This window comes from Hylobates moloch, unplaced genomic scaffold (assembly GCF_009828535.3).
Source record: "Hylobates moloch isolate HMO894 unplaced genomic scaffold, HMol_V3 SCAFFOLD_1, whole genome shotgun sequence".
Taxonomy (NCBI): domain Eukaryota; kingdom Metazoa; phylum Chordata; class Mammalia; order Primates; family Hylobatidae; genus Hylobates; species Hylobates moloch.
The window spans coordinates 205,806,156-205,821,676 of NW_026652276.1; the positions used below are offsets into that span (position 1 = coordinate 205,806,156).

General features: G+C 34.5%; 1 protein-coding gene across 5 annotated transcripts in view; it reads right to left on the reverse strand.

The window, feature by feature from the left end:
• Window positions 1-15,521, reverse strand: part of POT1 (protection of telomeres 1) — a 103,464-nt gene that overhangs the window by 59,986 nt on the left and 27,957 nt on the right. For 3 of the 5 annotated variants that reach the window (XM_032761615.2, XM_032761618.2, XM_032761614.2), the window contains exons 4-6: window positions 11,142-11,255; window positions 10,063-10,110; window positions 5,176-5,290 (exon numbers count right to left, since the gene is read on the reverse strand). In XM_032761615.2, the coding sequence (XP_032617506.1) occupies window positions 5,176-5,290; window positions 10,063-10,071 (124 nt within the window). In that variant the 5' untranslated portion in view covers window positions 10,072-10,110; window positions 11,142-11,255. Of the gene's footprint in view, window positions 1-5,175; window positions 5,291-5,613; window positions 5,618-10,062; window positions 10,111-11,141; window positions 11,256-15,521 lie in introns of those variants that run through there. The other 2 variants (XM_032761616.2, XM_032761620.2) reach the window with 2 other exon arrangements.

Here is a 15,521-nt window from a genome sequence, read left to right on the forward strand (position 1 = left end):
AGATTTGAAGAAAATTGATTGGGAGAGGAAACTACTAAGGAAAAAGTATGTGAGTTTATGTTGAACAGTATGATGTGGTGGGGAAATGAAGACTCTGGGAATAAGTTGAAATGAGAATATTTGAAAAATAGGTCTTTAAGCACAAATTTCTCTACTTCAACGTTAATGTTCCTCTTTCCTCTAAAACAACAGGTATTAAAAGGATTTTCCACAAAACATTCTTTGCAGTCTTCAGGCTTAGTATGAGGTCTATTTAAAACTTATCTCTGTATTTAATAGTCTTCACAATGTTCATTTACACACAGACTAGTTTTTTCATATTATATATTAATAAAATATGCTGACCACAAGAAAAAGATTTTCCCCCATCCACCTGACCAAAGAGTAGAATCCTAGTTCATTCCTCAACAATAAAATTTGTATATATGTATCTTTATTTTAAAAATGGTTTTGTAATATGAAGTCAATGAGAACATCTTTGTGTTTGCAACATGATCACAACTCCTGGCACGCAGAAGATAAAGTCTACATTTCATCAATAACATCCATGTTTCACTATTTAACATCTTTGAAATACGGCTCTATCTTAAAATTGACAGTTAAGCATAGTTTAATTAGCATTTTTCCCTTCTTAATGATATATAAAATGATAAAGCCTTTTACAAATAATCGTGTTTTAGAATAGATTAAATACAATAAACACTGTTAAATTTAGTAAAACTAAATTAAACACAGGTAAAGTGTGTGTTTCTGTTCACTTTATTACCTCACAATAAACTGAAATTCATGGCTTTTGATGCTTTCATTTACTTGTTTGTTAAAACCTTATATTATCATATAGCAATTAATAGGTTATATATTTTTACTTTACTTTTAAAACTATCCAAATATATATACATCTCTGTATCAGTTCATATATATGTATATATTTATATAAAATCATGGCCAGGGCCAATGCCAGGAAAGCTTTCCCCTATGTTTTATTCTAGAACATTCAGTTTCAGGTCATACTCTTAAGTCTTTAATCCACGTTGAGTTGATTTTTTATGTATGATCTAAGGATCCAATTTCATTCTTTGCATGTGGATATACAGTTTCCCCAACCCCATCTGGTGAAGAGACTACTTTCCCCATTATATATTCTTGCACCCTTGTCGAAAATCAGTTGACCATAATAAACGTGTGGGCTTATTTCTAGGCGCTCTATTCAATTCCATTAATCAGTATGTCTGGCTTCATGGCAGTACCATACTGTCTCAATACCGTTACTTTTTAACATATTTTGAAATTAGAAAGAGAGAAGCCTCCAGGTTTGATCTTTCTCAGGATTCTTTTGGCTATTCAGGTGTTCTTTGTGTTTCCATATGAATTTGATTTTTATTTTTCTATAAAAAATGCGACTTGGATTTTGATAGGGAATACATTGAATCTCAGATGACTGAGTAGTATGGCCATGTTAATAAAGGCATAACTCATGTAATTATACTTTATTGTACTTTGTAATACTGCAATTTTATAAATTAAAGGTTTGTGGTAACTCTGCATTGAGCAAGTCTACTGTCACCATTTTTGCAACAGTATGTGTGTCTATGTTACATTTTGGTAATCTTCACAATACTTCAGACTTTCCCATTTTCATTGTATCTGTTATGGTGATGTGTGATAAGTGATCTTTGGCGTTACTATTATAATTGTTTTGGGGTAGCACAAATCACACCCATATAAGACAGTGTACTTAACCAATAAATATGTGTATTCTAACTCCCCCATCAACCTGTCATTCCCCTCTCTCCCTCTCCTGAGGCTCCTTATTCTCTGAAACACAACGATATTGAAATTAGACGATTTGATAACCCTATAATGGCCTGTAAGTGTTCAAGTGAGAGAGTCACATGTCTCTCACTTTAAATCAAAAGTTACAAATGATGAAGCTTAGGAAGGCATATATCCAAAGCTGAGATACACTGAAAGCTAGGACACTTGTGCCCAGTTAGCCAAGTTGTGAATACAAAGAAAAAGCTCCTGAAGGAAATTAAAGGTGCTACTTTAGTGAACACATGAATGAGAAGAAAGTCAAAGAGCCTTATGGCTGATACAGAGAAAATTTTAGTCGTCTGCATAGATGATCAAACCAGTACAACATTCCCTTAAGCCAAAGCCTAAAGTAGAATGAGGCCCTAACTCTCTTCAATTCTTTAAAGGCCAAGAGAGGTGGGAAGGCTAGAGAAGATAAATCTGAAGCTATCACATTGGTTCATGGCATTTCAGAAAAGAAGCCATCTTCATAACATAAAGTACAAGGTGAAGCATCAAGTAGCAAGTGCTGATGAAGAACCTGGAGCAAGTTATCAGAAGACCTAACTAAGATCATCAACGAAGGTGGCTACACAAACCAACACATTTTCAATGTAAACAAAACAGTCTTCTCTTGGAACAAGGTGCCATTTAGGACCTTCACAACTATGGAGAAGTCAATGCCTGCCTTCAAAGCTTCAAAAAACAGGTTCACGCTCTTGTGAGAGTCTAATGCAGTTGATGACTTTCAGTTGAAGCCAATACTCACTTATTCTCAAAATCCTAGGGCCTTTCAAAATTAGGCAAAACCAACTCTGCCTGTGCTCTTTAATGAAACAACAAAGCCTGGATGACATTGCTCACAGCATGGCTTTCTGAATACTTTAAGCCCAATGTTGAGACGTACTGCCCAGCAAAAAAGATTCTTTTCAAAATATTACTGCTCATTGACAGTGCACCCAGTCACACAAGAGCTCTGATGGAGATGTTCAAGATCAATGTTATTTCCATGCCTGCTAATACAATATCCATTCTGCAGCCCACAAATCAAGTAATAATTTTTACTTTTAAGTGTCTTTATTTAAAAAAAATACCTTTTATAAGGCTATACCCACCACAGATAGCAATCCTTCTGATGGACTGGGGCAAAGTAAATTAAAAACCTGGAAAGTATTTATTCTAGATGACATCAAGAACATGCATGATTCATGTGGGGTCAAAATCCAACATCAGCAGGGGTTTGGAAAAAGTTAATTCCAACCCTCACAGATGACTTTGAGGGGTTCAAGACTTCGGTGGAGTTAAGTCACTGCAGATGTGGTGGAAACAGTAAGAAAAATAGAATTATAAATGGAGCCTGAAGGTGTGACTGAATTGGTGCAATCTCATAATAAAACTTCAACAGATGAAGAGTTGCTTCTTATGGATGAGGGAAGAAAGTAGTTTCTTAAGAAGTAATCTTAAGATTTTACCATAACACCTGGTAAAGGTGTTATGAATATTTTTGATATGACAACAAAAGACTTAGAATATTCCATAAACTTAGTTGATAATGCAGCAGCAGGATTGACAAGGACTGACTAAAATTTTTAAAGAAGTTCTACTGTGAATAAAATGCTATCAAACAGCATCTCATGTTACAAAGAAATCTTTTGTAAAAGGAAGACTCAACTGATATGAGAAACTTCAGTATTGTCTTATTTTAATAAACTGTCACAGCCACACCAGTCTTCAGAAAACACCATCCTGACCAATCAATCATCTCCACCAGCAAAACGATGATAACTCACTGAAGGCTCAACTTATCCTTAGCATTTTTTAGCAATACTGTATTTATCATCAAGGTGCATACATTTTTTAATGTAAACTAGTACAACCACTATAAAAAACAGCATGGAGATTCCTTAATTGTTCAACAAGTGTATTGTTTAACATCCACACATTTCTAAATTTGACAATTTTCCTCCTGCTATTGATTTCTAGTTTGATTTTATTGAAGTCAGAAAAGATACTTGCTATCTTAAATTTATTCACTTGTTTTGTGACCTAACAAGTTATCTATACTGGAGAATGTTCCATCTGCACTTGAGAAAAATGTATACTCTGCTCTAGCTGGGTAGAATATTCTGTACATGTCTGTTAGGTCCATTTGGTCTACAGTGTTGTTCAAGTTTTCTGTTTCCTTATTGATCTCTGTCTGGATGGTCTCTCCCATTACTGGAAGTGGTGAAATGAAACCTCCTACTATAATTGTGTTGCAGTCTATTTCTCCCTTCACTTCTGAAATGTCTGCTTCATGGATTAATCACTCTGATGTTAGCAGCATACATAATTGTTATATTTTCTTGGTGAATTAACCCTTTTATCATTATATGATATCTAAAAACTGCCTGTTGTGACAGTTTTTGACTTAAAGTCTCTTTTGTCTGATGTATGTATGGCCACTTCTCCTCTTTTGGTTACCATTTGCAAGAAATACCTTTCTCCATTCCTTCACTTTCATTTAGCCTATGTGTGTCCTTAAATCTAAAGTGAGTTTTTGTAGACAGCATATAGTTGTATCTCATTTTTTTAATGCACTCAACTACTCTATGATTTTTTATTATGGAATTTAATTCATTTATAATAATAGTAGTTATTCATTAGGAAGGTCTTACGATTGCCATTTAATTCATTGTTTTCTATCTGTCTTGTGACACTCAATTCCCTATTTTCTTCTCTTGCTATCTTCCTTTGTGTTTCATTTTTTTTGTAATGACATGCTTTGATTCCCTTCTCATTTTCTTTTGTATTTCTTTTATAGGTATTTTCTTTGTGGTTACCATGGGGTTTACATAAAGTACCTTATATTTATAGCACTCTACTTTAACCTGACAATTTAACTTTAATTGCATACAAAAACTCTAGACCTTTACTTATACCCCCCACCACACTTCATGTTACTGATGTCATAATTTGCATCTTTTTATACTATGTATCCATTAACATATTTCTATAGTTATACCTTTTATATATTTGCCTTTCAACTTCTATACCAGAATTAAACGTGATTTATGCATCAATGTTACAGAATTGCAGTATTCTGCATTTGTTTATATATTTACCTTTCCCAGTGAATTTTATATTTTCATATGGTTTCACATTGCTGGTTGGCATCCTTTGCTTCATTCTTTATCCTTACTGTCTTTAACTAGACTCTAGAATCTAAAGATCATGTTTATTTTACAAATTAAACTAGCCAAAGAATATGCATCAGTGTTGTTTGGCAATTACAGGTCAGAACTGAGCTTCTATTCTAGGACTTAGGGTACTGATGGAACTATGTTCCTAAATCAATAATGCATTTCTACTCCAAAACACTCCACCAGTTTTAATACCTACCAGTTCCTTTGCTTAGATATGGGGGCTTAAAGAACTTCACAACACCATAGACATTGACAATTGTACCACCCTTAAGTTGATTCAGGGGTGTATATATATAATTTGTTGCTGGAACCTAAAGAAAGAGAAGACAGTGAATACATTTATAGAAAGTATTTACATTGTAGAATCATGTTTTAATCATATTAGCAGCAAATCCATGTAACTGTATTTTATCCTTTTAAATGTCTAAAAGAAGTTATAACCTGAAATAAGGCAATGCACACAGCTTAGCTTATCCAACTAGTTTTCCTTAGAACTTTGTTTATAAATGGTACAATTTGTACACTAGCTCATAAAGGCATAACCTATAATCTAATTAAAACATTATACTTCTTCAATAAAAACATAGCAAACAGTATATACATATAGTCCCTGACTTATGATGGTTCAACTTACAATCTTCTGACTTTAGAATGGGTCTATTAGGCAATTTAATGCATTTTGTATTTATGAAATTTTTGACTTATGATGAGTATACTGGATGTAACTTCATTGTAAATGAAGGAGCATCTGTAGTGAAAAACAGCAATACATGTCAAAACCGAAGCAATAACACAAAACAAGAAATACTTTTTTAAAATATGTACAACTTCAACGTAAAAGGTCTAAGAAAAGAGAGTTTTATTAAAGGTAAATGACTAGGCATAATGAGATATTTTTAGAAGCCCTGAAAAGGCAACTAGACTACTAGTCTTAACAATACAAGTTACATCTCTTGTAAGTTTAGAAAACTTTTTTTTTTTAAGGACACTCTCAAGGAATCTTCTAGTAATTAAATCAACCTAGCTATCTTTAAGTTAGTATATCCCTAGGTTTTTTGGTCAAGAAACTGTAGCTGCGGGACAATAAAACAAATTGTTAACAGAGAGCAAATTCTAAAAAATGCAATTTAAGAGATTTTGGTTCTATTTTTTAACTAATATCACTTTGAAACTTGTGGTACAATTTCTCTCTTCCCCTTACCCCCATGCTATTATAGAGATTTTCCGTAGGCCTAAATTTTGACTCATAACTCAATCCAGGTTTTGAGTCATAAATGGTATAAAAAGATTTAAAATGCTAATAATGAAACCCTACCCCAAAGAATTAAAACTAACAATGCCTAAATTCTTGGGCTTACAGTATAGTAGATAAGAAATGAAAACTTATTGAGAAGTTGAAATCAGCAACTAACAAAAATTCTTGAGCTTGCAGAGTATCAGATAAGAAAAGAAACAACTTGCTGAGATACTACTGAAACTCCTACTGATTGTGAGAGCAGGAAAAAACTATCTGAAATCAGTTGAAACCAAGATGGCTGACTGGAATTTGAGAACAAGTTTGCTGACATCACAGTATGAATTTCCATCACATTCATCATACTAACTCCACCTCAATTTGTACATGCAACCCATGCATTAATGTGAAGAAATAACTATGCATGCCCAAGGACTTTCCAAACTTCCCCTTTCATCCAACTAATGACACTAATCCCAGTATCTACTCTCTAAAACTTTTCTAATAAAATTACTGCCTTAAAGACAGCACAGGGAGACATATTTGAGCTCAGCTCGTGTCTCCTTAGGTATTGACTTTCAGCTTTTCTTTTCTCAAAAATTTGATTTCACAGTATTGGCTTATAACACATGAGGTAGCGAGCTTCTTTTGTTCTATAATAATAAGAGAACCAAAAGATTATTTTTTGAAATAACTGTGAATAAGGTGGAAAAGAAAAGAGAAAGTGGTTTACAAGGATATGTTTGCATATTAACAGTGATACTAAATAAAGCCTTAAAGGGCTTTATATAGGTGGCACCAACATCAAATGGAAATAAGAACACCTATCACTCTGAGAGTTAAAATTTTAAAACTCAAATTAAAACATTAGTTTTTCCAAGGAGGCTTCTCAGTTTAAACAAAAGGGTAGAATTTGCTAATCTAATCAAACTTCAATATAAAGAAAGCTAGCTCATCAATGATTAAAAAAAGAATGATGGAATAATGGAATGGAAAGAGAAATAATGGAAGAGAAGCATACTGAACAGTAGGGAGAAAACATGTGCTTAGATACACTCAATATTCTATCTTAACATCTCATGGAGAGTTGAATGGGAAAGGCCAGCAAAACTCTATGACACTAACCATTATAATCAACCAAGTAACTGCCATTTGTTAATTCATTACCAATAAACAACTTCTTGTTTGGCTTTCCATGTAAATCAGCAAGTATTTATGTGTACAACAGCTAAGATATAATCCTCATTATAAATTCATAAATTGGTATTTTTGCTTCTTAATCATTCTCTAATGAGTTGGGTTAATATTCTTATAAGTTTGGTTAATGTACCCTTGAGTAAGCTCACACTTGAAAAAGATAATTAAATTTACATGATTCCCAATAAGCCCTATCTTAGTAGCCAATTTGCCTCCCTTGCTGACACAATAAAGTATTGTATTCCATAAAAAAGGACTGTAGAGGGACATCCAAATCAGTGTGAACAAATGTGTTAGCGGGAGAAATAGTGTAGTTAGCTTAGGAGAATGGTAAGCAAAGGCTTTCTGAAGGTGGCAACAAAATCTAAATTTTGAAGGACAAGTAACAAGGAGAAATGATAGCACATACTAGCATTATGTAATCGGGATCTGAAAATAGTTTTACACTGCTGGTGCAAAAGGCACATGGCTAATATCTAAAGCAATAGGCATATAATATTTATGACATCCTAACAACTCCTAGGTTAATAAAACTATTACTTATGAAAATACTTGTTGAGGATTTTTATTGCTCACTAAATAATCTAGAACAGTACTATCCAAGAGAAGCTTCTGTGATAATGAAAATATTCTATATCAATATTGTGGCTATTCAGGAATTTAAATATGACTAGAGCAAATCATGAACTGAATTTTTAATAGCCACACACAGCTAGTTGCTCAGTATTGCACAGCATAGGCACATGTGCATAAGAAAACCATGGGCTCATGATATACTAAAGATAACTTGATAGCATTATCATTAAGTACATCACTTGATCCACATTTCACACAGACATGAACAATTTTTTTTTTGACAGCTTAAGGGGCTGCCCATTATGGAATCAATCAGTCAAGAAAATGTGAGCACTGGGTTAAATGAAATGCAATTTACAGCATACGCAGAAAGTTAACTAGTGGACAAAAATCAAGCATAGCAGACAATAAAAGCCTGAAGAGAGAAAGACACCTAGCAGCATAATTCGATTCATTCATTCCTTTATTTCTGTCCTGCCTTCATTCATTCATTGATGGGCCATGTACTATACAGGGCACTCAAAATAAGTGTGAACAAAACACAAATAGCCCCTGCACCAATGTAAGAACAAACCATAAAAGCGGAGAGATGTCTTAGAAGGTCTATTTGAAAAGATATTTAAAGAAAGAACTAATTAAATGAAGTACAGAAGTTGGGAATGAGATAAGCAACAGTGTTCCAAGCAGAGAAAACACATTCAGTATATTTGAAAATCCAGGAGGTTTGGATGGCTGGAGAGTACTAGTCAAAGGTAATGACAAGATTAGGTTGAATAAAAATATAAGGGATAGTTTATATTGGGCCTTCAGATCACATAAGTGGGCTAGGAAAGCTTTTAAATCCTGAAGACAATACAAGATCAGATGATTACCCTGAGTCACTTGAAAAGCAAACTTTCTACCACTGAAAAACAGAAATTCTAAAAATACCCTGGTCCTCATAGACTACACTTTTAATACTATATTCTCGAAAAAATACACTTTTTCAGGAAAACAAGAAACTCAAAAACAATAACTCCGTTTTCTTGATATCAACTGCAAGATCCATGCTCAGTTTAAAAATGTAGAAATGTGCCAAATGAGCATCTTTTGATGAGTTAGGAAAATAAAGTGAAATAGATCTACACCCGATTTAACTTATAATACCTAGGCTTTGTGAAAAAACATTTTTGCAAAGTTCAGAGGCTTTTTCATTTATTCCCGCCTTATTTACAGGTTCACAGATATATCAAATATTTTAAATTAAACAATCTATAACAATTTTGGGAAATATTAATACCAGAGCTAACTCACATTTTGTAAAAAGTACATCAGTTCTTTCATTGGTAACAGTCCCCCCAAAAATACTAATTATACTAATACTCAGAATTTAGTATCTGTGTCCTACAGTCATTGTCAACTAGAAACAGTTCCTGAATTCTGTCCATTTAAAACTAAAGGTTCAAAAACATAAGTAGAACATAAACATCATATTAAACTATACCAATAAATTATTAATACCATCTTTCCAGTTTCACTCAGCTACAAGTAGACTATCTGTAAAAATGGGAATGGGTATCTTCCTATTGCTATGAGGAAGCTATAGCTATATCTATGCTATAAAATAGTGGGAAAAAATGGTTAAAAAAAGAGAAATGTATCATAAGTATAAGAAAACTACTTAAAATTATATAATTTGTTCAATTATATAATTCAGCACATAATTGTCTGGTTAAATACAAGCTAATGTAAAAAGAAATGAATTTGCCTATGGTTTAAAACAAAAATTTAAGGATCTTCATATGGTAAAAACTTATTTTATTTTTCTTGTGTATGTATAGCTTACACAAAATATCAGCAGATATTCCAGACAACAGAATATTCAGATATTGATTACTAGGTAAAATATATAACTCCAATATAACATTATCAGCTATAAAAAAGTAAAGATTATGTTTCTCCAGTGTATTGATACTATATCAATATCAGACTACAAAGTGGAAAAGTGGACTGAATATACATACACATGTATCTATGTGTGTGTGGCATATACAGGTATGGGTGTAATATTCTAAATTAAACTGAATATCATCTTACCAAAGACATTGATTCTGTAGAAAAATCTCTTACAGATTTGACATAAACCTGAAGGAAAAAAAGAAAGAACTTATTTGTATACAGATAACCTCCAATGTGATTACATGCTTTTAGTTGTAGTAAAAGTACACACTTACTTGTAAAATATTCAAATTCACTAGGATGACATAAAGTTATGGCTTACAAATTAAGAGTGAAATGTGCAAAGTTGTCTAAGCTACAGAAACTTAAAAAAAAGGCAAAGATATAAGGTCGAATGAAAATGTACTTTATTAAAATATTAGTGTTCTTACAGATTAAATCTGAAGCACAGCAATATTCAGTTCTCAGGATAGAATGTAAAAGAATGCAAACTTCTATCAGTCCAATAGAAGTGGAAAATCAGAGCTGATATTCAAAATTTTTCCTGCATAGAACCCTAAATGTTTTCAGGAAGAAAAAAAAAAATAAGGAAGTGTTTCAGTGATCACTCTAACTGCAAATTTTACCCATCTCCAGCCTAATTAATTTTAATATCAAGCAGAGCCACCGCCACTGCTTATAGTACCTTTGTGCATACTAGAAAAAAACAGGCAGATGTTGGCCTGCAGGCTCTTGGCTCAGCTCAATTCTACCTAATAGCCTTGACTAAAAAGGCAGTTTTCAAGTGTGTGTGTGTGGAAGATAGGGTATTAAAAGAGGAAAGGAGAGGAAGGCCATCTTCACAACGAATAAAACAGGAGAAGGAAAAAATCAGTTTTACCTAAAGAGGGGTAGTTGATTAATTTAAAGTGAAATCAAGTAGAACAAAATGCCTGATGGTATTATTACAAAGAAGATCCAGTCTAGAATGTCTGTGCAGTTTTATAAGTTTCATTAATAAGTATTTGTTAAATATAAAGGAATTCCCTTTTCTATCTTGTCATTCTAAAAATAAAACCAAGGAAAAAAACTTTTATTTTTTAAACTTAAAATATTCAATTAAAATAATTTAGTGAGACCAAGTAGTTTATCTGCAGATTTACAGAAATACTTTCAATCCCATCACTTTAGCTCATTAAATCTGCAATATAATTAGAGAATAAAAGCTGCATACTTACATAAACAGTTGATTTGAGGTCTTCAAATGCTTTCAAAAATATGCAAGGTTTACCATCTCTGCTTGTAGATGAAGAAGCTAAAAAAACAATAAATCTAGCCACTGCAATGGTGTCCTACATAGGAAAAAAAAAGTTTTTGAATCAATCACCAAAATATCTATAATTTGGAATGTCATATAAATCCTTATTTATATTATTATGTTTAGAATAAAAATTACCTCTATAAAGTAGAAAACTGGTTAACCTAAACTTAATACTTACCGAATACATTATTTAGACTACCACTTCCTCTAAAACATCTTCAACATCTACAGCTACAATATAGCCACAGATGACTATAACGTCCCACTTCATGGACTAGGAAAATGCTAAATCACTAAGAAAGTTTTATTTAGTGAAACTCAGATGTTCCAATAGTAATAAGGATGGAATTTAAATGAAACTAAATCTCAAAGTTGAGAAACTACATTGAGAAAGGCATGACAGTGCAAAAACTCCACATATTACAAAACTAATATATGTGCATACAAATACAGGGCATGGACATAATAAGAAATTTCTGTTAATATACTAATAAGAACAAAGGTATTTTCTTTCTACTTAGGTTTGTAACAGTAGTAAGAAGCCATTCTCCATTTATCCCTTCCTCTCTCATTCTTTAAATTTCGTTTTCTTATTTTCCAAATACTAAAACAGAAATACTCAAAGAGTTTTGCCTTGCTGCATATATATATATTTTATTGTCTTACTCTCTTAATTTTAACAACAAAACCTTAAGATACACCAAAATGTCTGGGCTTTTGGTCATCTTCCTTCAATAATTTAAAACTCTATCAAGTGGAAGTCTTCTGCATTACCACAGTTTGCTTTGCACATACAAGGGCCTGGTGTCAATTCCCACAATCCTCTATTCAGATTTAATAATTGGACTGACAGCATATTGAAGATAGTGGTCATTTCTAATTCTGCTCTGTATTTACAGGACTTGGCACAAAGCAGGCCCTCCCAAAACAAACTGTCTATGAATCAAACGAAAGACCTTATGTTGCCTTTTCTAAAAATCTCTTGCCCTAACCAGGTATTGTAGCTCTGCAAATTCCTGCGTTTTTTTCTTCACATGAGATTGCAAACATAACTGAGTGTATGCTGATAATGTCAAATTACCACAACTCTTCAAGTTAAATGGGAGAAAATTTTTCTTCTTACTGAAGATTTTATATCTCTCTAAAACCTTTTATGCAGTTTAAAAAAATAAAATGAACATGTTTCTGGAATAAAAATAACAACTGAGTTACTTTTTTTCAGTTTTACAAACTGAAATATACACTCTGCTTTCAAGTGACCTCAAACCAATACATTCTGATTAAATGAAAACTTAAGATTGTAGTCAAAGATTTAAAGTTGTTTATCAAACTAACACAGGAAGACAAACAGAAGTAGCGAAGCCAATAGTTTATCAGTTCTAAATTATCCAAGTAGAAAAAAAACCTACCTCTTGTTATTCTCTGTTCCACTTAAAAATGTTTTCAAAAGTAAATATTATACACCAAATGCAAATGTTGGAGTACAGATGACCATTTATTTTGTTTTCCTGTAGAACCTAAACTTTTTAAAAAGATTGAGTATGTATGTATTTCTTTTATCATGAAGAAAAATTTTGAAAAGAATAAATGACTAAAAGCTGGACATCAGCATTCACAAGAAAAATTTTTCTGAATTTAACAGTAGCTACACACAATTCAGTAAAAAGTTACAACCCTTCCTCTGGCATATATTCAACAGCATGGAAACAACAATCACAGTTTTTTTTTTAATTAAAATGAGCTTATTATATTCATAAACATGGATTTATATTTGAATATACATATAAAAACTGCATTGAAGGCCCTTCAGTGATCTCATCCCAACCAACTCTGCCTGTTTTATTTCCACATACTTCCCATTCAATTTTAGACAAATGGATCCTCTTATAAGTATAGTGCTTTTCCACATATATTCTTTATTTATTTTGAGCCACTGCTATAAATAAATAACATGCTTCCCATCTCTACATATCTGACCTAATCTAAATTTCAAAGTCTAGTGTTCTTCTTCCTGGTATAATCTATCACAGATTCTCTCTCAGAAACAAGTAATTCTACCTTCCTCTAAACTCTCCTATACAGCATTTTAGCATTTTTCACTTTGTATGTTATTTACAAACTTTTCTTAATGCCTTTAAAGCGCTTAAAGTCCTGTAAGTTCCTTGGACTAAAAGTAATGGAGATCATTCCAAGATGGCCAAATAGGAAGAGCTCCACTCTACAGCTCCCAGCGTGAGCCACACGGAAGACGGGTGATTTCTGCATTTCCAATTGAGGTACTGGGGTCATCTCATTAGGACTTGTTGGACAGTGGGTGCAGCCCACGGAGTGTGAGCTGAAGCAGGATGGGGCATCGCCTCACCGGGGAAGCGCAAGAGGTCAGGGAATTCCCTTTCCTAGCCAAGGGAAGCCAAGACAGTCGGTACCTGGAAAATCGGGACACTCCTGCCATAATACTGTGCTTTTCCAACGGTCTTAGCAAACTGCACACCAGGAGATTATATCCCATGCCTGGCTCATCAGGTCCCACACCCACAGAGTCTTGCTCATTGCTGGCACAGCAGTCCGACATCGAACTGCGAGGCTGCAGCAAGGCTGGGGGAGGGGCTTCCGCCATTGCTGAGGCTTGACTAGGTAAACAAAGGGGCTAGGAAGCTTGAACTGGGTGGAGCCCACTGCAGCTCAACGAGGGCTGCCTGCCTCTGTAGATTCCACCTCTGGGGGCAGGGCATAGCTGAACAAAAGGCAGCAGAAACTTCTGCAGACTTAAACATCCCTGTCTGACCGCTTTGAAGAGAGCAATGGTTCTCCCAGCACAGAGTTTGAGATCTGAGAATGGACAGATTGCCTCCTCAAGTGGGTCCCTGACCCCTGAGTAGACTAACTGGGAGACACCTCCCAGTAGGGGCCGACTGACACCTCACACAGCTGGGTGCCCCTCTGAGACAAAGCTTCCAGAGGAAGGATCAGGCAGCAACATTTGCTGTTCTGCAATATTTGCTGTTCTGCAGCCTCCGCTGGTGATACCCTGGCAAACAGGGTCTGGAGTTGACCTGCAGCAAACTCCAACAGACCTGCAGCTGAGGGTCCTGACTGTAAGAAGGAAAACTAACAAACAGAAAGGAATAGCATCAACATCAACAAAAAGGACATCCACACCAAAAACCCATCTGTAGGTCACCATCATCAAAGACCAAAGGTAGATAAAACCACAAAGGTCAGGAGAAACCAGAGCAGAAAAGCTGAAAATGCTAAAAATCAGAGCACCTCTTCTCCTCCAAAGGATCACAGCGCCTCACCAGCAACGGAACAAAGCTGGACAGAGAATAACTTTGATGAGTTGGCAGAAGTAGGCCAGAAGAAGATCAGTAATAACAAACTTCTCCAAGTTAAAGGAGGATGTTTGAACCCATCGCACATAAGCTAAAAACCTTGAAAACAGATTAGACGGATGGCTAACTAGAATAAACAGCGTAGAGAAGACCTTAAATAACCTGACGAAGTGAAAACCATGGCACAAGAACTACATGATGCATGCACAAGCTTCAGTAGTCGATTGGATCAAGTGGAAGAAAGGGTATCAGTGACTGAAGATCAAATGAATAAATGAAGTGAGAAGTTTACAGAAAAAAGAGTAAAAAGAAATGAACAAAGCCTCCAAGAAACATGGGACTATGAGAAAAGACCAAATCTACATTTGATTGGTGTACCTAAAAGTGATGGGGAGAATAGAACCAAATTAGAAAACACTCTCCAGGATATTATCCAGGAGAACTTCCCCAGTCTAGCAAGGCAGGCCAACATTCAAATTCAGGAAATACAGAGAATGCCACAAAGACACTCCTCAAGAAGAGCAACCTCAAGACACATAATTGTCAGATTCACCAAGGTGGAAATGAAGGAAAAAATGTTAAGGGCAGCCAGAGAAAAAGGTCGGGTTACCCACAAAGGGAAACCCATCAGACTAACAGCTGATCTCTCGGGAGAAACTCTACAAGCCAGAAGAGAGCGGGGGCCAATATTCAACATTCTTAAAGAATTTTCAACCCAGAGTTTCATATCCAGCCAAACTAAGCTTCTTCAGTGAAGGAGAAATAAAATCCTTTACAGACAAGCAAATGCGGAGAGATTTTGTCACCACCAGGCTTGCCTTACGAGAGCTTCCGAAGGAAGCACTAAACATGGAAAGGAACAACCGGTACCAGCCACTGCAAAAACATGCCAAATTGTAAAGACCATTGAGGCTAGGAAGAAACTGCATCAACTAATGAGCAAAATAACCAGCTAACATCATAAT